Source organism: Misgurnus anguillicaudatus, chromosome 5, assembly GCF_027580225.2.
Source record: "Misgurnus anguillicaudatus chromosome 5, ASM2758022v2, whole genome shotgun sequence".
Taxonomy (NCBI): Eukaryota; Metazoa; Chordata; class Actinopteri; order Cypriniformes; family Cobitidae; genus Misgurnus; species Misgurnus anguillicaudatus.
The window spans coordinates 26,345,101-26,372,044 of NC_073341.2; the positions used below are offsets into that span (position 1 = coordinate 26,345,101).

The 26,944-nt window shown below is 37.3% G+C and overlaps 2 protein-coding genes across 2 annotated transcripts; both read left to right on the top strand.

Moving 5' to 3' along the window:
• Positions 1 to 170: 170 nt before the first annotated feature.
• On the top strand, positions 171 to 3,500 carry hspa1b (heat shock protein family A (Hsp70) member 1B). The gene is made up of 2 exons (XM_055167834.2): positions 171 to 600; positions 1,123 to 3,500. Exon 2 carries the CDS (start codon positions 1,145 to 1,147, stop codon positions 3,059 to 3,061), a length of 1,917 nt encoding a protein of 638 aa, XP_055023809.2. The 5' UTR covers positions 171 to 600; positions 1,123 to 1,144; the 3' UTR covers positions 3,062 to 3,500.
• Positions 3,501 to 4,288: 788 nt separating this feature from the next.
• Positions 4,289 to 26,397, top strand: kcnc4 (potassium voltage-gated channel, Shaw-related subfamily, member 4). The gene is made up of 4 exons (XM_073867851.1): positions 4,289 to 5,592; positions 19,946 to 20,849; positions 20,975 to 21,159; positions 25,507 to 26,397. Exons 1-3 carry the CDS (start codon positions 4,990 to 4,992, stop codon positions 21,112 to 21,114), a joined length of 1,647 nt encoding a protein of 548 aa, XP_073723952.1. The 5' UTR covers positions 4,289 to 4,989; the 3' UTR covers positions 21,115 to 21,159; positions 25,507 to 26,397.
• The last annotated feature ends 547 nt before the right edge of the window (positions 26,398 to 26,944 follow it).

Here is a 26,944-nt window from a genome sequence, read left to right on the forward strand (position 1 = left end):
TATTATTTTTTATTTTAAATTATTAATATTTAAAAATTAAATTAAATTTGAACGTGAAATCCGACCAAGATACCATCATTTAAAAAAAATTTGTTAAAAAAATATCTAGCAATCACAAACGACTCTGATTGGGTTCCCTCATCAGCGCTGAGAAAAGTAGCAGAGCGCACGTGACAACATTGAACAGCTGTGAGGTAAATATTTACTTCAGAATATCTCGTATTTGTTTAATTAGAAGTACGTAGAGTTGAAAACATGAACTGAAGAGTTATATAGGAGAATTATTTGTTTGGACATGTCATAGTTTACCCAGTAGAGGCGACGTTTATTTCATTTCCATGTTTGGAGCTCAGCTGTTCCAGCGGCGAGATCATCAGCACGCGTCTGGAACCTTCAGGGCTTCGTCAGACTCTAAAGTTACCGACAGAGTCAGGACAAGTCTAGGCTTTCTAGAAGCAACATGGGAGCTATAAAACACGCAGAGTTCATCTGTATGAGACAGTCGAGTACAGACAACTCAAGCAAACTGAGAGAAACCTCAGAAAGAAAGCTGAACAGAAGAGCACGCTTGCTGAAGCGCAAGAGAAAGCTGCTGTATCTGTAAGTTACTATTTCAACTTTTTAGGTTTCTTTGAATTTCAACTTGAGTCAGAAGTATATTTTAGCATTTATACAATATAGTTTTTGAACCTAGTAAATATTAACGTATACTACAGTGTTTACCACAGTTTATCAATTCACTATATTAAACAATGCTGAATACTACTATATATACTATACATTAAAGCAATTACTATAACATACATACTACAGTATACTATACTATTTACTACAATGTATTCTTTCACAATAGTTAATACTACAGAATACTATAGTATACATTGACAAGTGTAGTAATGACTATAGTGTACTATAATTTATAACAGCGTACTTACTACGATTTATTACTGCTCATGTATAGCTTAGTGGTAGAGCTTTGCTATAACAGTGCAAAAGGTCATGGGTTCAGAGCTAGGGAGTGCACTCGCTTTGGATAAAAGTGTTTTTTTCATGTGGGTATTGACGATAATTAATATTTAAAGAAGTAACAAACTGAAGAATAAATGCATTTTTATATTGCAGGTGATAACTAATAATAAACAAGATGTCTAAAGGTTTGTCAATTGGCATTGATCTCGGGACGACATATTCGTGTGTTGGCGTGTTCCAGCATGGCAAGGTGGAAATCATTGCCAATGATCAGGGCAACCGAACAACACCAAGCTATGTCGCTTTCACCGACTCTGAGCGACTGATTGGAGATGCTGCCAAAAATCAGGTTGCCATGAATCCAAACAACACCATATTCGATGCCAAGCGACTGATCGGTAGAAAGTTTGAAGATCCTGTGGTCCAGAGTGACATAAAGCTTTGGCCGTTTAAGGTCATCAAGCAGGATGGCAAACCAAAAGTTCAAGTGGAGTACAAAGGAGAGACAAAAACCTTCTACCCTGAGGAGATCTCATCCATGGTCCTGGTCAAAATGAGAGAAATTGCAGAGGCCTACCTGGGGCAAAGGGTTAATAACGCTGTCATCACAGTCCCGGCATATTTCAACGATTCGCAACGGCAAGCGACCAAAGACGCCGGGGTAATCGCCGGTTTGAACGTGCTGCGAATTATCAATGAGCCCACCGCCGCTGCCATCGCCTATGGCTTGGACAAGGGCAAAAGAGGAGAAAGAAACATCCTGATCTTTGACCTGGGTGGAGGCACCTTCGATGTATCCATTCTGACGATCGAGGATGGGATCTTTGAAGTGAAGGCCACTGCAGGGGACACTCACTTGGGAGGTGAGGACTTTGACAACCGGATGGTAAACCACTTTGTTGAGGAGTTTAAGAGGAAATACAAGAAGGACATCAGTCAGAATAAGAGAGCGGTGAGGAGGCTTCGCACGGCTTGTGAAAGAGCTAAAAGAACCCTCTCATCGAGCACTCAAGCCAGCATCGAGATCGATTCCCTGTTTGAAGGCATCGATTTCTATACTTCCATCACAAGGGCTCGCTTTGAAGAGCTTAACTCTGAGCTCTTTAGAGGCACGCTAGATCCAGTTGAGAAGGCCTTGAGAGACGCTAAACTGGACAAATCACAAATTCACGAAGTTGTTCTGGTCGGCGGCTCCACAAGGATCCCCAAGATCCAGAAGCTTTTGCAAGACTTCTTCAATGGCAGGGACCTTAACAAGAGCATCAATCCAGACGAGGCAGTGGCATACGGGGCAGCAGTTCAAGCCGCCATCCTAATGGGCGACACTTCGGAAAACGTTCAAGACTTGTTGCTTCTCGATGTGGCACCTTTGTCCCTAGGTATTGAGACAGCTGGTGGAGTCATGACTCCTCTTATCAAACGCAACACCACAATCCCCACCAAGCAGACGCAGATATTCTCCACTTATTCTGACAACCAACCAGGTGTCCTGATTCAGGTGTTTGAAGGCGAAAGGGCCATGACCAAAGATAACAATTTGCTCGGGAAGTTTGACCTCACGGGTATCCCGCCGGCACCACGAGGCGTGCCCCAAATCGAGGTGACTTTTGACATAGACGCCAATGGCATTCTCAACGTCACCGCCGTAGACAAGAGCACAGGAAAAGAGAACAAAATCACAATCACCAACGACAAAGGTAGACTTAGTAAAGAGGACATTGAACGGATGGTGCAAGAAGCAGAAAAGTACAAAGCCGACGATGATTCGCAAAGAGAGAAGGTTGCAGCAAAGAACAACCTGGAGTCTTATGCCTACAATGTGAAGAACAGCGTTGAGGATGAAAAGTTGAAAGGAAAGATTAGCGAAGATGAGAAGAAGAAGGTTATTGATAAGTGTAAGGAGGTTATCACTTGGTTGGAGAACAATCAGCTGGCAGAAAAGGAAGAGTATGAGCACCATCAGAAGGAACTGGAAAGTGTGTGTAATCCCATCATCAGTCGCCTGTATCAGGGTGGAGTGCCTCCTACAGGTGGATGTGGGTACCAAGCTCAGTCTGAATCGCAGGGTCCCACCATTGAGGAAGTAGATTAAAGAAGAGATTCAATTCTGCCTTGTTTTTAATCGTACCTGCTTTACTGTAGTGCAATGTTATTTTGCAATGTTAAAATCAGGTTCTTCTTTCAAGATTTGTAAGTGCAATATTATATTTGTATCCTAAATGTGCCTAAATACACAAAGGTGTCTACAGATTAAATGAATATGTCCATTCATCCATTTACATTTAACAGATGCTTTTATCCAAAGCGACTTGAATAGGAGAGGACATTTAACATTTTGTCATACGATAAGTGTAGTCTACAAAGCTATGTTTACAAAAAGGAATAGAGCCAGATGGCCATTCATCCATTCTCAAAAACCATTTGTCCTCTGTAGGGTCACAGGCAGGGTACACTGGATAGATTGTGAGTAATGCTTTATTATGTTTTATGTATTAAGAGTAATGAAAAATAAGAATGAAAATAAATTATCACTTTATACAAAAACACTGGTCATTTTTGTCTCCAATAAAGTAGTGGTAAAATAAATTTTGAAATTTATTTTACCCAAAATATTGAAAATATTATTTTAAAACTGCTCTCTCTTTATCTGTACACTAGATGCCGTTGTATGACAAGTTGGACCTCGACTATCACAATATTATTCCCAATCACCTACAGTACTCGATATATAGCATACACAGGAGTCTTTGGTAAATACTTAAAGTTAAAAAAACATTTGAAACTGTTTGTGAAAACCAGGCCAAAGTCTCATAATCTAATTATTATAGAGAGTAGTTCGATTTCAACCATTAATATTACAATTATTTGAATCGTTGAATTTGCCCTATTAAAGGTATTAAGGTTATATTTTCACAGAATGTTCTTTACGTTATGTAGGATATATTTATGTAGAAAAAAATTTAATGAAATAGAGACTAGCTGGGTTTTTACATGCAGGGTGAACTTCAGATTTTAAATTTCGCTTGTATTAGCTCAAGTTTAATATTAAAATATTTGTTTTACGTAAATAGCGTATTGCGCATGGATTTCCTCCGTTATCTTTATGCTGAATATGATTAACTTAAAAATGTTTAATGATGGGCGCAACTGAAAACCTTAAGATTGATTAATTTTGCACTCACACCAGTAACCACGCCAATACTCCGAAAAACATGGTTACTGCACTTTTACTATACAATCATAGTCAATTTAAAGTTAAAAGGGCATTCACATATAATGCAGAGCTGTAAGGGTTACAGCAACGCTGAAGCATCATCACCCTCATCATCCTCCCTTGGGTTGCGTCGCCTGACGCGGATACTTCACAAGATGCAACAGATCTTTCCCAACAAATTGATCGAGCGCTGTTGATTTAAAACAACGATTTGGGCTTAAAATTATTTGCAACCAAGATGAAGCGTTATTTTGCCAAGATTCCTGTTTATATTAAACTTCATTGATTGAGGAATAATGTGCGCTCTTGTGACAGCTCGACGGGATTTGCTTATTCGACAAAAAGGTGACGAGATATTTAAAAATATGAAACGAGGATTATTTCTGTAAACATGTTTGACTTGTGTTTGAATCCAATTGTTTTATCAAGCTGTCAGATGCACGGTAATTGATATGAAATGCGTACGCGCCGATTTGAGTCCTGAAGCTCGTGTTGCTGCGCATGTTTGCTATATAGACTTTTCTGTTTATGGACTGATTTTTAATCTGCTGTTGTTTTCTATCATGCCTCAAATCTCGTGATTTGAACGCCAAAGAGGAAGAACACAAGTTCCCACCCACAGGCTGAGCATCAGAGTTTCTCTTATAACAGGTGGTTCCTGGTGTTTCCAAGGCTGAATGATGATGTTAACAGCACAAACTATCCGCACTTGCTTCACTTTAACAACAAATGACAACTTTACTACTGGAAGCACAGGTTTGGCGTGCAAATAGTGTCACTAGATAAAAACATCTCCATCCAAATCTATGATCAGCTCGGTGTGTGTTTCGTCGTACCGCGGGCGCAAGTCGGGCAACAAACCTCCTTCCAAATCATGTCTGAAGGAAGAGATGGCCAGAGGCGAAGACTCGGAAAAGATCATCATCAACGTTGGTGGCACGCGTCACGAGACATACCGTAGCACCCTTAGGACCCTGCCGGGTACGCGACTGGCCTGGCTAGTCGACTCGGACCCGGTGAATCCGGACGCGGCACAGACATCCACAAACGAGTTATTTTTCGACCGACATCCTGGCATATTTGCCTATGTGCTAAACTACTATAGGACAGGCAAGCTCCACTGTCCGGCTGATGTGTGTGGCCCTCTTTTCGAGGAGGAGTTGGCATTTTGGGGCATTGATGAGACCGACGTGGAGCCCTGTTGCTGGATGACCTATCGCCAGCACAGGGATGCAGAAGAGGCGCTTGATATTTTCGAGCCACCCGATCCGGATGATGCTGAGGATGAGGACGTGCCCAGGTGCTTCGGCATAGACGACAGCACTGACCGCTCCAGAGGATGCTGTGTAGTTTGGCAACCAAAGATATGGGCGCTTTTTGAAGATCCATATTCTTCTCGTGCCGCTCGGGTAAGATACTTACATTTTTCTCATAATTTATAAAGCAAACTATTAAACGATTGACAACCAGGGAGATACATTTGCGTATTTACGCACCTCTGACAGGTGATGCATGCCAACAGGTGATGATGGATTTTTGTATATAAAAGCCAATATTAACAGGTCTGTTAGTATACTACATTACGAGATCTGTAGATCTTTCTAAAAGTGCTTTGTTAGGCTATAAGTTGCACAAAAGCAATTTATAGTGCATGTTCTACAGATTATCAAAAGGCAAGAAAGAAATGAATCTTTAGGGAACCCAAAATTGCTCTTTTTTGGCATCCCTGCGAAAAACCTTTATAGCACATTTAATTTTACTTTGATTTTTTAGTTGAATGTTGCAGTTCCTCTTTATTCTTGTTACTGGTGGAAACACAACAAGCACCAGGTGTTTATTGAAGTGCACCTGTCTTGCACAGTGGCAAACAGATACCACCTGCTCTAGTGTTAATGTGTCACATGCTGATGTCAGACGTGTGAAGTCATCTCTAGCTGTGATAGATGAATGTCACTCTTACAGACAGAAGTGTTCAGATTTATTTAAAATTATGCTGTGGTATACATACATCAGCTTAAGAGAAGTGTTCAAAAGTATATATCAAAAGATGTGTTGCATGTGTATCTGTCTCCTTATAGCTTTGTAACACTCATGTACTCCTACACCTCAGCGCTAGAGCAATGTGTAGCAGCGCAAAAGGTCATGGGTTTGAACCCTGCACACATGCTGAATGTGTGAAAAAAATGTATTACTTGTAATGCACCGTAAGTCGCTTTGGATAAAATGCATGACGAGTGTAATGTAATGTAAGTTTGTAATTAGTTCCAGATAAATGCAATAGGATTATCCAGCAAAGAGAGAGAGAAAGGATGCTCTGAAAATGTCTGTTGCAAATCTTTCAAATTATAATGAGATGATAGACATGATTTATTCTCACATATTAACATGATGCTATTAGTAGGTTTAATACAATTTCCCCACTTGCCTTCAGCTTGTTTGATTTGCTTCAGCTGGAGAACCATTAACCATTGTTCCTCCAGACAGACCATAAAGCAACAGTTTGTGTACAGTACACATATATAGTGGTTCTCTATAGTTATGATGTTATTGTTTTGATTGTGTGCTTTCTAAATCCTCATGGAGATTTAATTCTCACAATCATTTGCAAGTATATGCATTGTATAGCTAATTCTTTCATACAAGTGGCAGAAAGTGTATTAAGGCATGTTTTAAGGTTGGCTGCAATTGTATATAATGTCAACACCTGACAGACAGAACCCTTGGCTGAGCTGCGGTAATAAGCTTTTTAAAATGTATGTAAAAGCATTTTATTGTAGATTTAAAACACTATTGAACGTTAGGTCATATGGATGCAGAATTGACTGCTAGAAATAATGAATTGTGTTAGTTGAAATGACTACTGTGCTCCTCTATAGCTCAGCGGTAGAGCATTGCATTAGCAGCACAGAAGGTCATGTTTGAACGCAGGGAACACACTTACTGATCAAACATGTATACTTCATAATGCACTGTAAGGTGCTTTTGATAAAAGCGTCTGCTGAATTTGTAAATGTAATTTTTTTCCTTTCCTGCTTACTCTCGCCATTCATCAGGTTTTGTTGGAGTGTGTTTATCACATAAGCTACTTTAGTTGGTAATGACTTCTCAAAGCCATGACATCAACCTTATATGTTATACTATAAACTACCAGTTTGTTCTTCCCTAATTCATTTAGATGATATCCAACAAGCAACCTTGATAGTCTTGATAGGCCATTTAGAACAACAAGCGAGCATAGAGAGACCAGAGATAAGACGCCATTAAATTTCAAGCCAAGAAGGACGAATGGTTTGGTTTCTAGGGCCACGTTTCTCTCCAGCTCTCTCAATTATCTGTGCCTTTTTACTCCTGAGAGCACTATGGCCCACAGGGCTCATGTTACCTTATTGACGGCTGTTTGGTCCGGCTAACGTAGTTAAAAAAGGAGGAGGATCCGTCTATGAGAGCTTTTATTAATCACAAAAGGTTTGTAAAAGGAGACACAGAGAAACAGTGAGTGGGAAAGTGTCTGGTTTTTATAATTAAGGAATGATAGAAGTACATTTTTAGTCAGTAAACTGACTGATGTTGTTAGATATTAAGTTTGTAGTTTCTGCACATCTAGTGTCAGGAAATGGAATTGCAGTCTGTTTGTGTGAACTGCCTAACAAAACAACACATATTTGTTTACTCACCCTCATGTTGTTTACAGCCTATGCTGTTTTCTTTTATGTAACATTTAAAGTAATGCACACAGTAATCCTGGGTTATTTTTTTTAACTCAGAGTTGGGTCAACCTTTTGTTGATTTCTTTTATCATGCGTATGATTTAGTGTATGATCTTTTTAATGTGTTGCGTGGGCAACATTTAGTGTTAGGCACCAAGCATTATTAAATTTAAAGAGAAACTGGGAGAAATGGTATTGGGCAAGATAGTGAACAGATGTTCACTGTAAAAGTTCTGGTAACACTTTACTTGAAGGGGTGTTCATAAGACTGACATGACACCTTCATAATCATGACATTACATGTGTCATGAACTTGAAGGAGATTTTATGCAGGTTTATGACAACTGTCATTAAGTGTCATTCATTTAATTATGTCATTTTTTTAATACAAAGATGACATTGTTTGAGATGTCTTTGTTATGCAAACTTTACATTACTTTAACCAAGACAACATAATTGACCACTTTTTACCAGTGATACAAATTGAATTTGTCGTTAAAATGTCATTAAGTGTTAATACTCTTTCATATAGTTTTATAACAGCGTTATTAATATTTTTCTGGACCTCAACTACAGTGGTAAAAATATAATTTGTTAATAAAATGTCATTAGGTGTTAATACTCTTTCATATAGTTTTATAACAGTGTTATTAATATTTTTCTTGACCTCAACTACAGTGGTAAAAATATAATTTGTTATTAAAATGTCATTAAGTGTTAATACTCTTTCATATAGTTTTATAACAGCGTTATTAATATTTTTCTTGACCTCAACTACAGTGGTAAGAATATAATTTGTTATTAAAATGTCATTAAGTGTCAATATTCATTCATATAGTTTTATAACAGCGTTATTAATATTTTTCTTGACCTCAGCTACAGTGGTAAGAATATAATTTGTCATTAAAATGTCATTAAGTGTTAATACTCTGTCAAATAGTTTTATAACAACGTCATAAGTGTTCTTCAGTTCATAATTTTTTTTTAAGTTTCCTCCATGTGTTTAACAAATAAAATAAAATTTTTAATAATAATAAAAAGAATAATAATAATAATAATAATAATAATTAAAATTGATAAAATTATATTTTATTGCATTTGGAGACCAAATCACCTAAAATTAAACAAAAACAGTACAAAAATGGGTTAAGCCATTGGGTCCATATTGCTGGAAGAACAGTTAGTTACATTTAATTACAGTAAATTAATTAAATATTTGGTTTATTATTGTTTTTTCTTTTATGTCAGAAAATGTGTGTGTGAGGAAGAACAAGTTCTGTTAGTTGTCATTTTTTATGTATTGTGCACATACATAAAGTTAAGTCGTTTTGATGTGTCTGTTGCATTTTGTTAAGGTATTTAAAATAATTTGACATAGTATTGACACTTATTGACATTTAAATGACAGTTTAATGTAATGTTAACCCATAAAGCTAGGTAGTTTCTTAAGTTTGATAATTATTTTGCTATGTCATGTTTATGTCAAGTCATGATGTATTGGTTAATGTCAAGTTGTCATAACAAAGACATCTCAAACAATGTCATCTTTGCAATATGACATAATTGAACAAATGACACTTAATGAGAGTTGTCATATAAATATGCATAAAATCTCTTTCATGTTTATAAGGTGTCATGTCAGTCAAGTAAAGTGTTACCAAAGATTTACATTTAGATTTAAGCATTTAGCAGATGCTTTTATCCAAAGCAACTTCCAAAGATTAGGAAACAATAAAGCTATTTGTCATGGAGGCAATAATTCAAGAAGTGCTTATACAAAGTTATTAGTTTTCACTATTCCGAAACAATACCAACTTTTGTTTTATTATTATTCACCAGTGTTACTTAATTTCCTGTATATTTGTAAGGAATAAGATACACAGCCACATCTGATTGATTAATAAAATGACTAATAGTTCAGTTTAGTATCTGGTTAATTCATACCCTCTTTGTGTGAGCATGGGAATTTGTTAGTGTGTTGATTGCGTGTGTTGGTTTGTGGGAGTTTATATGATGGTTAAGCGCTGCCTCATAATTATGGCATTATGTTCTCACCGTCATGGTAATGAATCGCTCACTGGATAATTAAACGAGGGCAGACACTGTCTGGATGTGAGGCGTGTTTGGCATTCTGGTGGGACTTTTTAAATGGTTGCATCATATTAAAAGCACTTATGCTCTCAGGTTTTGAATGTGCTGTATTCAACTTATAAGATTGAACGGTCAAGAGTGTGATGTTCAGTGAACTTGGTAGAGCGAGACACTACATAACATTATATTCATTCGTTTAGCAGACACTTTTATCCAAAGCAACTTACAGTGCATTCAAGGTATACATTTTATTTGATCAAACTCATTATGTTTGCATAGGAACAGTGGGGGATAGCAATGCCAAAGACATGAGTTTGATTCTCAAAGTACAGTAATGCATGTACTGTACTACAATAATGTAAAGACTGCATTGCAAATGGCTGTGGATAAAAGCATGAATGTAAATGCACAAAGAGTCAGAGACTCTGTAAGCACACTCTTAAGTCATGGATGTATTTCCTTTGTGGCATGTGTGGACGGTATACCTCTGCAGGATAATGGTCTTCACTCATTAACATAAAGGCAAATGGAAGATAAGCTAATGTAAAAGTCTAAATACCACAAGTCCATTTCCTGTCACTTACTGTACAACAGCATTAGAGATTGAGTGTATAACAAGACTAAAATGATGTGCTTAATGATTCTGAATACTTATGACAAATCACTGAAATCACAAATCACTCTATCATTCAAAAAATACACTGTAAAAAATTTGCTGTAATTTTGCAGCTGGTTGCCAGTAACTTACTGTAGAAGATAAAGTTTGAAAATGTTTGATGTTCATTTAACTTTGAACGAAATGTTGCCAGTAAATAACATAAATGTAAAATCTACAGTAAGTTACTGGCAGCCAGTTGCCAGTAATACCCATTAATACTGTAATTTCTACAGACATTTTTATATTTAAATTAGATGAGTCATTTTTTTACACATTTAACGCACACATCTCTGCTACAAATGAACACTTAACGTTTGTTTGTAGGACTTACCGTTATCGTACAATTACACTGAAAGAGACAGGAGTGCAAACGTTACAACTAGCCCCATTGGTGGTTAATTGTAACGAACAGAGGGTTTGTTGTAACACCTGCTAGAAAATTTGGTTTAAACTCAAATAATTCAATAATTCATTCTGTCTATATACTTAAGGTGGATATTGTTTATATCTGCCTATAACAGATAGATATCTACACATTCATCCATTCATGATCCTTCTTTATATGCATCAGTGCATATAAATAGATTTTTTTGAAAGGGCTGCAAAATTAAAGGTGGGGTGCATGATTTTTGAGAAACGCTTTGGAAAGGGAGTTGGGGCGACTACCAAACACACTTGTAGCCAATCTGCAGTAAGGGGCGTGTCTACTAACTGTGTTACAACTAACCACGCTGTGTAAAAATGTTGTCAATCGCTGCTATCAGTTACTAGGAGTTGCTGACATGTTTCGAAATGGTGTTATGTTTTAGGTACCAAAACAGTGATTAAAATAATATAAGGTTGGGTGACTTACACATCCAACTCAGAAATCGGAAAAAAACTTAAGATGAACAAATTTACTTTAATGCCTCAAAAACACTCTTTGTTCAATATCTTAACCAAAACACATCAAAACTTTTCACAGATTCACAGGCGATCATTTTCTGACAGCAAAAGAAAAAGACCAAATGCACAGATTGCTCGGCCCTGTATCAATATGTAAAGTAGCTGCGTTACAATTAACCCCGTGTTAGTTTGTGCCCCGCTCACCTCTATTTAGATCTATAAAATCTCAAAAGGTGTCGTCTTTATAATGACTATTGTAGATGGAGTGCCTCTCAAACCCACAGCTTTTGCCCACATCTGTGGGTGGAAGGTGACGTGGCCTAAAATGATTTATTATTGAAAATTGTACTGTGAATTCCAGTAAGATTCATAAAGATAAGAACATTTTGGTGTATAACATTTAATAAACACAAAGCCTAAATTGGCCAAATTTAACAATTATGTAAGGAACTGGTGACGGGCTGTTGAATTATTCAAAAATATTGCACACCCAAGGTGGTAATGCGGCACTTGTGGAATAATGCATATGGAACATTTGTCAACAATTCAGAATAAAGCATTCAGCCTGTGGTATAATTTTATATAATATATTGTATATACTGTGCAGTCATGCTTATGTTAAGGCACTTAAAGAAATTAAAGCAGTTTACAGTAAGCCTCTGTAATGTTTATGTATACTGTAAAAAATTGCTGTAATTATGCAGCTGGTTGCCAGTAACTTACTGTAGAAGATAAAGACTGAAATGTTTCATGTTCATTTAACTTTGAACAAACTGTTGCCAGTAAATAACATAAATGTAAAATCTACAGTAAGTTACTGGCAGCTAGTTGCCAGTAATAGCCAGTGATACTGTAATTTCTACAGATTTTTTTACAGTGGGAATTGGACTTTAACAAACTTCTGAAGTTGAAATCTACAAAGTTTATTTTAATTCATACTAAAGTGTGTATTTGAAAAAAAACCCTACATAGTAGTAACTATGCAAACATAATATTATAAAAACCTTTGGTCTTAGCTAACAAAGCATGCCATTACAGAAGTTGCAAATATGAACAGATAAACAGGCGCACATACAATATTGTACACCTCTCTTTCTAATAAAACTCAAATTTACCTGGGCAAGCTGGTTCAAGTATGTAGTGCACAAAGTTTTGTGTTTATTTCAAGTTAATTTCAGAATTTAACAGAATATGACTGCGTAACAGTGTATAAACAGGCTGTCCGCCTAAGTTTAAATGAGATAAACCATTTGGTGTTTAGATAGGCCAAGCTGTGGATTCCTCACTGCATGGTTACTGCTGACTCGTGTAATGTTTACTGCAGTGCTGCTTGGAAATTATGGAAAAACTATGCAATACAATTATTATGTTTATTTTTTAAAGGGAAAAAATCATTTTCCGGAGTTAGAGCAGAACCTTACCAGAAAAGTTTGTAAATTCTGCACTGGTGTGGTCAGCAAAAAAACATGACAGCTTGACCCTGACTCAAGTTCAGCTAGCCTCCCCTTATTTACTTCTGCAGCGATGCAGTGTGCTAGGTTTGATTTATACATTTGCAAATGTTATCTCAGAAATGAGCATTCACAAACCACTTTAGTTGAAACCTTCAAATGTACAAACATTATTCATGTTTGGAACAGGCCGTCTCTCTAGAGAAATACTTGGCAGGTCATGTGCGTCTGGCTTAAAATTGAATTATTTCACAGACAAAATGATGGTGACTTATCCCTGGTGTATAGCTGTTGTTTTCCTATATTACAGCCTGCTTTATCAGCTTAGCATTATATTAGCAACAGTAGAAAGTTTGTAGAGAATATTATTAAGGTTCATTTGGCACATTGTGAATGTGTCGCATCTGTTGTACTGCCTATTTTTAGTCTTAGCAGACATAAAAGATTAAGGTTAATTTGCCTAAAAATGAATGCTCTAATCTGACTTTGGTGGTATTACTTTCATTAGTGGACCACAAGCAAAATTTTTAATTTGTTTTTGAAAGTGGTTTCCTGGACAGGGCTAATCCTAGTGCCGGAGTATAATGCATTTTTGAGCTGCCTTAATTTAACAACACTTTGCACTGACATATCTTAAATGAGTATTCCATTTTCCTAAAAGAAAAATCCAGATAATTTACTCACCACCATGTCATCCAAAATGTTGATGTCTTTCTTTGTTCAGTCCAGAAGAAATTATGTTTTTTGAGGAAAACAGTGCAGGATTTTTCTCATTTTAATGGACTTTAATAGACACCAACAATTAACACTTAACTCAACACGTAACAGTTTTCAATGGAGTTTCAAAGGACTATAAACAATCCCAAACGAGGCATAAGGGTCTTATCTAGCAAACGATTGTCATTTTTGACAATTTTAAACCACAACTTTTCGTCTAGGTCCGGTCCAGCGCGACCTAACGTAAATGCGTAGTGACGTAGGGAGGTCACGTGTTACATATATAAAATGCAAATTTGCGGACCATTGTAAACAATAAACTGACACAAAGACATTAATTAGTATCAGTTGACATACAACAACGTAGGAACGGTCCTCTTTCAACACACTTGTAAACACTGGGGCGGAGTTTCGCGTTTGTCTTCTGTGACCTCTTGACGTCATGACGTATTGCGTAGGGTCACCTGGCGCATCACGACCAGATCTAGACGAGAAGTTGTGCTTTAAAAGTGTATATTTGTTATTTTTCTTGTCAAAAATCACAATCGTTTTGCTAGATAAGACACTTATGCCTTGTTTGGGATTGTTTATAGTCCTTTGAAACTCCGTTGAAAAAAACTGTTACGTGTTGAGTGTTAATTGTTGGTGTCTATTAAAGTCCATTAAAATGAGAAAAATCCCGCAATGTTTTCCTCAAAAAACATAATTTCTTCCCGACCGAACAAAGAAAGACACCAACACCCTGGACGACATGGTGGTGAGTAAATTATCTGGATTTTTCTTTTAAGAAAATAGAATATTCCTTTAACAAATATCAGTGCCATTATTTTATCTCAGGATGCAAACCAGTATTGTTTCTTGGACGGTTTGTTTGTAAAAACTACTGAAATATCCTTATATAACTAAGGTCTAGTCCTCCTGGATTAATCAAAACCCTGTCTAGGAAATCGCCCCATAGTGTTTTATCAGCCTGATCTCACGAATTTGTCACATAATATCTTGCTAATTTATCCATGTCATTGTCACGGATCTCCGTGTTTTTCCTTGTCCGTTCCACAGACTTTCTTTTCCGTGTCAGTTTCACGTATTGGTTTACTCCTATTTTCTTACCATTGTCGCTTGGGTTTGGGGTTAAAATGACTTTCTGTTACATAAAATGACATCCTAACCCAAACCCAACTCTAACCCTAACGTCACGCGACCATAGTTTAAAAAAAACTGAAAAAAATAGTATAAACCAGTAGTTAAAGTGACATCCCCAAACCCCAAATCTAACCCCAGACCAAAGTGGGGGTGGTTTAAATATAGGAAAAACAATTGAGTGGCCAATGCGGGAAACTGGCACTTGGGGGAGGGTCTGTGGTGCGGACACGGAGAACTGGGAGATCCGTGACGGTGACACGAATAAATGAGCAAAGATTCCGTGACTATACCACGGAAATTTGTAAGAACATGTTGGTTTTATAGTGTTTAATTTGCTTAACATCAATTTCTCAAACATCAATTTCACTTTTTTTTCAAAAGTGAGCTAAATGATAATTTTTACATTTTAGGTACTGTTCCAATAACGCAAGTTGATGTTTTTCTCTTTTCTCGGAGCGAATGTAAAATACTTTGAGCGTGGAGCGGAGATTGTTGCCGCTCCCTCACTTGCTTTGATGTAAACCACCCAACACCACAGTATATTGATTAATTGATTAACAATAAACAAAACACATAAAGTCGACTCATTCAATGGAATTACATTGTAAACTCTATTAGGAGCCTTAAATCATCCCAGGCCTTTGTGTCCTCACAAACTGAGTCAAGCTGCTCTTTTAATTCACAGATTGCTCCTGTTAACATTACTAAAAGTCTTCAGTATTGAATACAGTTTAAGCAGAGATGCTGAACAGATGGGTCGCTATAAACATTTCTCCATCCGACTCTTCCTCTCAGGAACATTATATCACTTGACAGAACTTTTCAATCATATTTCAACACTTGACTGTTTATCAGGATTTGATAGGATTGTTTTTTTAAGGCTGAACCACCGTTTTAAATGAGTCTGTAATAGATCAATGAATTGTTACAGTGTTTCTGTCACAGTAGTTTTCGGTTACAGTTTACAACTCCTTTGAGGTTTCATGTAAACATAAATAAAATGATTGTATCGCTCTGGGAGCTCTGTTCTGTTGCCGGTGCTTCTATCCCCCTCAGTGTGACAACATGTCTCCCATAGTGCAGAGCTGGCGTGACATGGTTGTCATGGTAACCTCTCTTCTCCTTTGCCTGCCGTTCTGCCCGTATTTTTCCTTCATCTTTTTTGAACTACTCCTTCTCTTTTAGTTACTTGTTTAAAGGACACCTATTATGGCCTTTTTACAAGATGTAATATAAGTCTCAGGTGTGTTCAAAATGTGTCTGTGAAGTTTCAGCTCAAAATACCCCACATATCATTTATTATTATAGCATGTCCAAAATGCCACTATTTGGAAGGGAGCAACATCACGCTGTTTTAATGTCTGTATCTTTAAATGCAAATTAGCTACAGCTCCTCATTTCCTTACAAACAGACAGTAAATGCTTTATAGATCTGTGCCCGGTTGCATGAAAGTCCTTAAGCTAAGAAATCCCTTAAATATAAGGTTAAGGGTGCCCTTAATAAAAAATGGGTTGCAAGAAAAACCCTTAAGTGAACCTTAAGGCTGTCAATAAGTATTTACCCTTAAATGCTAAAGTATTACCTTAAGCTCTGCTATGCGTTGCAACAAAGTCCTTAAGTCCAATTTTCCCTTAAAAACTTAAGGGACTATAACAGGTCCCTTAACTTCACACGCGATGGCTGATTTTATGGTTATTTAAGAAAATGAAGTACCAATGCGCATTTCTAACCATCGAAATAATCCCTAGAGAAAAAGATGCGCATTTATTAGGAGATTAGCGGTTTGATCGTCCGTCAATCTAGTTTCCAGTTTGAATTACTTTAAGGTTTTATACACGCAGCACTTTACAGTCTGTTATTTGCGATGTTTCATTGTACACAAATCCGCCGTCTGTCGAGCTGCGTGCGTTGATTTGTTACCGCTGTGAGATTTTGTAACCATAGCAACCGCGTCTCCGCTGCCGTGTTTTGGCAGAGACTACCGTAAAATACTTAGTATAAACACTTAGGTAAGGGTGACAGTTAAGACCTTTGTTGCAACGCTCTTAAATAAATCCCTTACCTCAGGGATTTTTTCTCCCTCAGGGAAACCCTCACTTAAGGAGTTTCATGCAAGCGGGCACTGATTTATACAATCTAAGACAATAGCATCTAGCGGACAGAGTACACCTCGCTGAGGATGGAAACTATGGTAATGCAGGACCGTTAGTGGGCGGGGCTTTATCAATGTGACCTCACATTGATAAGAGAACTAAACGGCATGTCTAATGAGACTGCTTCGGTTTAATGGAGATTAAAAAACAAATAGCAGGTGGATTTTTTTATTGTAGGGTGGTTGTGTTCACATACTGCCAATTATGTCCAAACACCATCATTTTGCATAATAGGTGCCCTTTAAAATATATCTACACTGAAAAAATTATTCATTCAATTTACTCATTTTTTTAAGGTGAGTGGTCGCAATCAATTTATTTGACATTTAAAAACAAAAAACACTTTTGTTTGAATGTAGCTTAAGTAGATGGATTGCGACCACTTGCCTTGGAACATTTGAGTGAATTGAATGAATCATTTTTTTTCAGTGTATAATCTAAAATATCAGTCACATCCTACAGTCACAGAGAAACCTTTTTCACCTTTAAGTCACCTTCATAGACTCTCAAAGAAAAGGTACATGAAGGTACAAACGTTGTCACTGGGACTGTACCTTTTCAAAAAGTATACTTTGTACCTAAAAGCAACACATTGGTACCTCTTAGGCACACACTGGTACCATAGAGGTACATACTGGTACCTCAAAATGACATAAATATACCTAAGAGGTACATATTAGGACCTTTTTATAAGGTAGGGTAGGAAGACCCAGGGCAAAAGTAACAAAGGGATTTTCTCCGAGCCCTGATAACATTTGCATCTCAAACTATGACAGCATCTTAGGCACACAACCCCTGACAGAGCTGACAAATATCACGTTATTTACTCACCTGTTTTCCGTGTGTAGATCCAGAAAGGTGTTTTCAACCATGATAAGTAAATTCCTAAAGCGGTCATTTTGTTCTTATAACGCATTGTGTTTCTGGTTTCATGTGTTAAAGTACCTACAGGTTATTTAGTGCTCTTACACATCCTGAAGTTTGACTTCTCTGAGTTTTTCAAAATAAAAGTAAATCGGGTTTAAATGTGAGATCCTGTCGAGTCGAAAGTAACTTGTTACTTTTTTATCGTTTCTAATGCTGTTGTATATGTTGAAAATTGATATTATTCTAACTTGATTTAATTTCTTTTTCATTGTTTTCAAACTGTTGAATGTTTTTCTCAACAATTTAAGTTAGTACGGAGCCCCTAAGGGGACATGGAGGAAAAATTAAATAACGTTTAGTTTCGCCTGCACACTTAAAACTATAGCGTGCGCACGTGAAACTATCGTGTGCTGACGTAAAACTTTCACGTGCGCACATGAAACTACCGCGTTTATTTTCGCATGCTCACGTGAAACTTTCGCGTGAGCAAGCAAAATTAAACTTAAAAAATTCTGCACATGAAGGATTCGTGTGAGCACATGAAACTTAACTTTAGATTTTTTTACTCACCTTAGGGTCTCTGTAAAGTTTGTACTGTTGGTTGCTTTTGAAACATTTGATAAAACTGAAATTTAAAATAAAAATGTAATTTCATTTTTTTTTACAAAGATAAATTACAAAATAAGTTTGCAGTTACATATTAACGAGGTCATAGTTATGTATATAAACAAGTGTAACACAAAAATTCTATTTTATTTTATTGTGTTACTTTCGTCCCTGCAGATGGAGTCGAAAGTAACAATTCACTACTTATGTTCAAAGGGAAAATATACCGAAGTCGTTTTAAATTTTTACAAAATTCCACCTGGTATTGATAGAACACACTTGTGAGTTACTGACCACAGTATATCTCTGTCTATAACATTTTCTTTTAAAATTAAGTTTTTCTGAAAAATTGTACTTTCACCCCCGCTCTCCCCTACTGTCCCATTGACATTAAGGTACAACTTTTGTGTATGAAAGTGTATGAAAATTTTTTCACTTCTTTTTTAGTCAATCTGTTGGTTTAGTCATCTGTGATGCTGTTGCCTTGAGATGAAAGCTCACCTGCTGGTTTCCACTAACCTTCATATCCGCTGAGATTTTTTGAGATAATGGAAATACGTTTGCACGCAGCAGGAATCAATACATGTGCTGCAACTTTGATGTGTTTCGTTTAGATAACTATGGGGGCTGTGCGTCTAAAACTGTTGAAGATGTTAATTTAGCTTTTTTGTAGGACAAATGATTCACATGTACTTAAATTAATTATTGTAGAATACTTTGTATATGGTTTGTATATAGACAGTTTCATCGGACGCACGTGCGGTGACGCAATACACTTATGGTCCGAACTTTACTTCCGGTTTCAGTTTTTTTAATGGTCTGACTAGTTGCTAAACTGAACTCTTGAACAAATACCTCTTCGAAAATAACAAATGTTTTGGTTTCCTTGGTAATCTACGTGTTTTTTATTTAGCTTGTTATATAAATAAACTAAGTTTAAATTACTTTGTTGTTATTTATTCTTAGCAGAGTTTACCGGAAGTTACGTGTTGACCACGAAAGCTGCTTGTTTATGTTGTTACTGCTGAAACCGTCTATACGGTACGCTCTAAAAACAAACGGTGCTGGGTAGCACTAAAAGTGGTTCACTGGCTCGTAATCATGGGGAAACTATTTTAAGTTCCATATAGTACCTATGTAGCACCTTTGAAGAACCCTATTGTGCTATATAGAACCATATCTGGTGCTATAGTTGTCCTATATCACCCCCGTATGGTTCTTCATAGGTGCTATATAGCATTAAAAATGGTTCCCCTTGAATCCTGCAAGATTACGAGCTGTTAGTGCTATTTAGCACCAGTGTAGTTTTATTTATGCATTTGGGAGAATGCAGGTGTTATACCAATTATTTCTGATATTAAGGTATAAATACTAATTGTGTGGTTTGCTAGAAAGCAAGCTCTGCAAATATTCATTAAAAATGCATTGTGATGCCCAGTGATCTTATGAGTCTCATGTCATTCCATACATTTATCTCTTTCAGATAATCGCCTTTGTCTCACTCTTTTTCATCTTGGTGTCCATCACTAACTTTTGCCTGGAGACCCACGAGGCCTTTAATTACCTTCACAACTGCACTGATGGCACCATAGAGGTGAAGACCATACCAGCACTCACAGTAGTGGAGGGAATCTGTGTGGTGTGGTTTACCTTCGAGTTCCTGGTCCGTATCATATGTTGTCCGAATAAGATTCTCTTCATCAAGAATCTGCTGAACATCATCGACTTTGTTGCCATTTTACCATTCTACCTGGAGATGAGTTTGAGTGGCCTCACATCTAAAGCTGCCAAGGATGTTCTAGGCTTTCTCCGCGTGGTCCGTTTCGTGCGTATTCTACGAATTTTTAAGCTAACCAGACACTTCGTAGGTCTCAGGGTTCTCGGCCACACTTTGCGGGCGAGCGTCAACGAGTTTTGCCTTCTCATCATCTTTCTCGCCCTAGGGGTCCTTATATTCGCCACCATGATCTACTATGCCGAACGTATCAGCGCAGAACCCGATGATCCTATTGGTAACAAACACACGCATTTCAAGAACATTCCCATCAGCTTCTGGTGGGCAGTGGTCACCATGACGACACTGGGTTATGGAGATATGTACCCTCAGACGTGGCTGGGCATGATGGTTGGTGCGTTGTGCGCGATAGCGGGCGTGCTAACCATCGCCATGCCGGTGCCTGTCATAGTTAACAACTTTGGGATGTACTACTCGCTGGCTATGGCCAAACAGAAGTTGCCCAAGAAGAAAAAGAAGCACAACCCAAACCCAGATACGGTGATTGACTCTGTGTCATTCGGGAAGTCCGAAAGCAACTCGCCAAGGAACAGCACACAGAGTGACACGTTCCCCCTCGCCGCCGAGGAGAACATCGGAAGAAACCGTTCAGGTACAATGTCATAAACAAAAGCATTTTCATGAGTAATTGAAAATCTAACAACCATGGTTTGCATCAACTCCTGATGTCTGTCAACTACACTGACACTGTTTTTGTCATTCTTGTCCTTTTATCAGATTCAAAGCAGAATGGCGATGCTAATGTAACTCTTTCAGAAGAAGAGGGCTGCAACCCGAACCAGCCCCTCTCTCCGGGTGAGAAGTGGACCCTGCGATGCTCACGCAGAGACAAGACCATAAAAGAGGCTTCTTGCTGACTTCTGGAGACTTTCCTGCATAGGCGAACCCACCTATTTTTTGAGGTGTGTTTTAAAATTATTGTGCCTTTTTTACTTTGAGATGAAAGTAGCGATCTTCTTTTTTATAGAACCTGCAAATTTTGAGTTTTACCACACGGGTAAAGAGAAACTGCTGCCTTCATCTTACTTTAATAAGGAACATATACAAGCATAAATAGCACAGATTTAATCCGGCTATATTACACTCCAAATAAACCCAACTTGGTGATCAGGCGTTGTATCACCTTTAAGAGGTTTATTGTCTGATAATGACCAGTTGACTTTACACAGTTCTGCTTATTATAGCGACACTTACAAAATAAATAAATAAATAAATGGATCTGTAATATTGATTTTGCAATCTGTAACTTTTCCCTCTCAATAATCGAAGCCGCGGGACAGTCATTTGTCAAATTTAAAGGTCATTACACAAACACTTTTGACTACAACACCATCACTAACCAATTACAATCCACATTTTAAATACAATCTTTATCTCAATTTTAATTGAAGATTGAGTAGTATTCTAGATGTTGAAGTTTTGGCAATATCAGCTGACATTTTAAAAGGGTGAAAAATAGAGTAAGCGGAGCATGACATTAGACAAAGCATTCAACAAGCTTTCATTACTGGATGCTGTCAAGTCAGACATCCTTTTTTGCCTGACTGACTTACACCTCAGCCCCCAAATTCCCCAAAGCTCTGACAGGTTGCATGGCAGTCTATTTCTGGAGATAATCGCTTGATCGCCGGCTGCATGAGCAAACGTTTCACCTTTAACATTCAACAAAGACTTCACCTCCAGATATGGATGACAAGAGGAGGCTTTAAATCAATGGTGCTTATGTTAAACAAGAGCTTAGCACCTTTTGCTGAAGGGAGAAGGCTGATTGGTCGGAATTTATTACCAAGGATTATTAACAGTTTTTATCATGTACTGCATCAAATTGTAATTTAACAAAAATTTTGAATCGCGTTTTATTCTGCCTCTGTATTTTAAAAATAGTCCCTATAGCCTATACTGTACCTGTCACCGGGGCGGTACACCTTTGCACCTCAAGAGTTCATATTGGTACCTCAAAGGTACATTATAAAAAAAATCTTTTTTCCACAAAATGCAATAAATCCATGACAAGTTTTTTTTGTTCAAAATGCTATAAATCTATTGAATCAATATATTAAATGTGCATTCATCTTTTATTGCCATCGTATATTCATTTAGTTGACTAGTGATATACACTGATTAAAAAAACATTAATGGCATTAATAAAAACACTTACTTTGTCATATTAAGAACACTGTCATTGCTGCTGTCATCATTGGGACGTCGTCGCTGAACTTTTTTGACAGCGATCAGCTGTAAAATGTTTTGGTCCTGCTCAATTTTCGTTGACTTCGAGTAAAATAATGTAAAGTTTTTCATAAGATCCGCTGGGGTCAATGTGTTAGCATGATAGAAGCTTGATGCTGTCGTGTGAGAACAAGCAACAGCCGTCATTTTTCTGTCTCCCGAGTGCCTCTCGTGTAAATTATTTGATTTTGATGGCTTACGTTTTTTCCTCGCCACAGAAAACCACCACAGGTTTATCAATGCCAACAAAAGTATTTTGTTTTTGTTTGTTGATCACGAAGTACAATAAGGAAAACTGGCGCCGCCATTGTTGTTTATGCGTGGAATGGTGCGTTGTGATTGGTTAAACGGATTTATTGCATTCTGCAGAGAAGGAAGACTGGTGTTTATTGCGTTTTGGGAAAAAAGGGAGAAAACATGACAGAATAACATGGCAGACATTGGATTTTGCGTAAAATTAAGAATACTGATTTTTGCGGTAACTCTTTTTAAAAAAATGGCGTTTATCGCATTTCGGAACCAAACTCTTCATCTCTACCTAAAAATACATATCAGGACCTTATTTAAAAGGTACTGCCCCTGTGACCACATGGGATCATTTTTTCTGACATTGTAGCATGTACAATTAACATTGTACGAATACATACAAAATTAATTATCTTGTAAAATAGTTAGGAATTGCTGTGAGATCAGGCTGAAAAAGAGGCAATTTAAGGAATTATGCATTCTAATTACACAAGAAGCACATGTTTGTTTTGATTTCCCTCTAATTTTGGAAGATTCAAACAAAGGTCACGTAAGCCCTTCAGACATTCTGTGACGGTTGATTTCTCATTTGTGTGGAAGCCGTGCAATTTTCCACACTGATGTGGAGACAGATGCACTCCGGGAATCAATGCGGGGCAGAGCGACAATGACAACTGCACCTGCGATCCCGTCAGAAAATGAGCAGTGATTACGGGCCATAATTTCCTCACGAGATACAGCAAAGATGCTCCATCTCTGGAAATGCCATGGCTGATGATAAAAATAAAGATGTGAGAATGATCTATTACCCGGAGAGTCATGGCATTTCTTCTGTTTATTTGCTGCAGTGCCTTTCGAGCACAAAAGATAAAAGAAGGTGAACCAGAAGACGGGATCTGAAAGGAAGCGCTGCTTTATTTAATCCAATCAGTTCTGTAGTGGCCAGATGTAAACAGATTAGTAAAGTGCATTGCCCCAAGTATATTTCATTATCCCTGATGTCAACACTTGATTAACAAATTTAGACTGAAGACTGACACTAATCGGCAAAACTAAAAAAAATCTCAAAATTAAATGCAGTAAAATAACACAATCATCCCTTAAAATATTTAAACATCGTAAAAATCAGTATTTTTGTCTTGCTTTCTTTTACGACTGTCCAAACGTCCATTCATTGTTTTGCTTTCTTTTTACCAAAGAAAAGAAAGAAACTGATATCAGTGACCAAGAATGACACAGACACAAAAGTTCCCTCACAGTCTTTATTTGTAAGGGGTTTATTTATATAGATAAAAAGGAAATAAAACTGTTAACTAAGCACATGAACAGGGAAATGAAACTTACTTTCCTTTAGCTGCTACAGAGAGTTTCATTTCCCTTTTCTCTCACAAAATAAAGACAGGTTTGAACTTTTTATAACTGTGTCATTCTTACTCACTAATATGAGTTTCTTTGCTCCCAACCTGATCTGACTTTCTTAAACAATTTATTTTAACACACTTTCATGGCGAGTTCGTCCTTGGTTCGTGTATAATCGGGTGATTCTTACGTAAACTTGGTTTTAAAAATGTCAAGCGTGAAAATGTAAAATTTGCTTTAATTAACTTTTTCCCCCACCAGACATTGAAAAACAAAGTCTGGAGTAAATGGGAACATTAATTTAAAAACTTTTACTTATCATTTAACACTTTTTGTAACATAATTAAAAAAATTAGTCCTAAAAAATCTCATTACCGCAACAGTCAGAAAACATCAACACTGACATATTTTTAAAATGATGTGACAAACCTGAAAGAACATAATTTGGAGATTCTGCACATGCATTTAAAATCAAAGTATTATGCTTCTATTAATTAAATTAACATTTAATAACCATCTGTTGCGGTAATGATCATCAAAATGTCGTGTAAGCATTCTGACAAGACAATATTTCAAATTAACTGTAAAAAATGATCTTACCTGGTAGCCATCTTGAAGTAACTGGTCCATGTGCTTTGTCACTCAAAATCAAACTTTATTAAAATTCTGTATGTGTGCTTAAACTGTTCTCAAAAAGTGTTGCGGAGGATGAGAACATCAGGCATGGACACATCATTTTCCTAATTTTTCTTCATTATTATTATACATGAATATTCAGTAAATATTTTTTCTGTCATCTAAAGTAGTCTAGCAAAACATCCATTTATTTTTTTTCTTAATATTTTTGTGTTAATTTGATAAAATACAACATAACGCATGTTCAAACACAGCCGGACACATTGCGGTAATGAGAATTTCAGCAGAAAATGAGATAAAATTTCCAATTATAAATTCTTATGTTGAAATCACACATTGTGCAAGGTAGAACACAGTATTGTGTTAATTCTGATGCTTTTTAATGTTACTATATTACACATTTTAAAGCTAAAATCATTAGTGCCGTGGTGTTTCAATGGTTTCGTGACAATCACCCAATCATGTGGAAAGCAAAATCAGCCATCACTGAAACACATCATCAACAACAGCAGCAGCAGCAGCCCTGATATGAGTTATAGATCTGCCTCTGGTCCCACATGGCAACTCAACTGAATTGCTGCTAATAGGTTTCCATTAGCAACATGTGCAGACCCACAGCTTCCCCAGAGTCTCTGGGTTCATTTTAGTGCCTCTAAAGGCCAGAAGGTTTCTTGTTTAATCATGCATGATTTTTTCACTGTTAATAAACGGACAAAATGCATCTGCAGTGCTAAATCATACAGTACAGTATATTTCAACTCTTTATGTCTTTGTTTGAGAGAGCTGCAAAGATGCAATCACATCCCCTGCAAACTAAACTACACATAAGCAGAAGTCACCACACTGACCTGAAGAAGCGAAGTGGGTGAGATACTGAAGGGACCTTCTCTTATACACCAACTGGCAACTTTTAGTTTGTCAAGTTGCATCACACCTGTTGACTATTACAGTAGTCATCACCATGCACATCTGTTCATTTTCAAGTCTGTTTGTACGACAGCGCTTGTAATACATTCGGTCAAAATGTAACATTAATGCACTTTAATTCTGAGGCATTTCAATTCTGAGTATTACCTGAAAGATCAATGTTGACACCGTTGTTTAGGTTGCATCCTAAAACCTGAAAATATTAACCTTTAGCTGATTTATACTTTTAAAGGACAAGTTCTGTGTTTTGCACTTGGAGCCCTGTTTTCGGATTGTTTGTGATGAAATGGAACGGTTTTGACGGATATTTGGACATATGATGCTGGTATCATCTCCCACCTCTACAATGGCTTTAGGGGTGCACGGGAACAGTCCATCCTGGAGTGCATTGAACTTTCGTTTGCAGGGACGTGGGGCTCACCGAGTGGTCGGGGGTGTTCACTGGTGTGCTCACACAAAAATCGCTGCAAAATACGTATTCCAACAGGTTTTATCATAGTTTTTGTCCAACTCCATTGACTTGTATTAGATGTGCTGTGATGTACGGTATTACTCCGCACCGGGAACTTTGTTTATATTCTTGCAATTGGCAAAGGCGGATTATCGCCACCAACTGGGCTGGAGTGTCTATTATTCAAGCTCTCAACGGAAGGGTGTGAGGCGTTTGGAAAAATAGGTCCACAAGTTTACAACGAATGCTAAAACACCTGTTGAAGGGCATCTTTTGCAGCGATTTTTTTGTGTGAGTGAACGCCCCTGACCACTCGGTGAGTTTCACGTCTTTGTGGGCGAAGGTTTGGTGCATTTTGGGAGGAATTGTTCCGGTGCACCTGTGCAGCCATTGTAGAGGTGGGCGTGATACAACAAACACCCGAAAATTCTCGGGGCAGCCGCATATGTCGAAATTTCAGTCGGGGCCGTTCTATTTCGTCATGAACGGTCTGAGGGCAGGGCTTTAAGTGTAAAATACCGAAACTTGTCCTTTAAAATACAGTGAGCATTGCATTAGCTGGACAAATTTAATGGGTTTGAACCCAGGGAACACAAATACTGGTAAAATAATGTATACCACTGTGGATAAAAGCGTCTGCTTAGTGCATAAATAAAATGTAAATGTTAAAAATATGAAGTCTTTCTGTTTTGGAAAACAACCAAAAATGCTCATCATGCAGACAGAAACATTCCCTCAAACAATGTTTTCGTCTAATAAAATGCCCACCAGTACCACCCGTCACCAAGAAGGAAGTAGCAAATCATGGTTCATGACTGTGATGTAAACTATAAAGACTA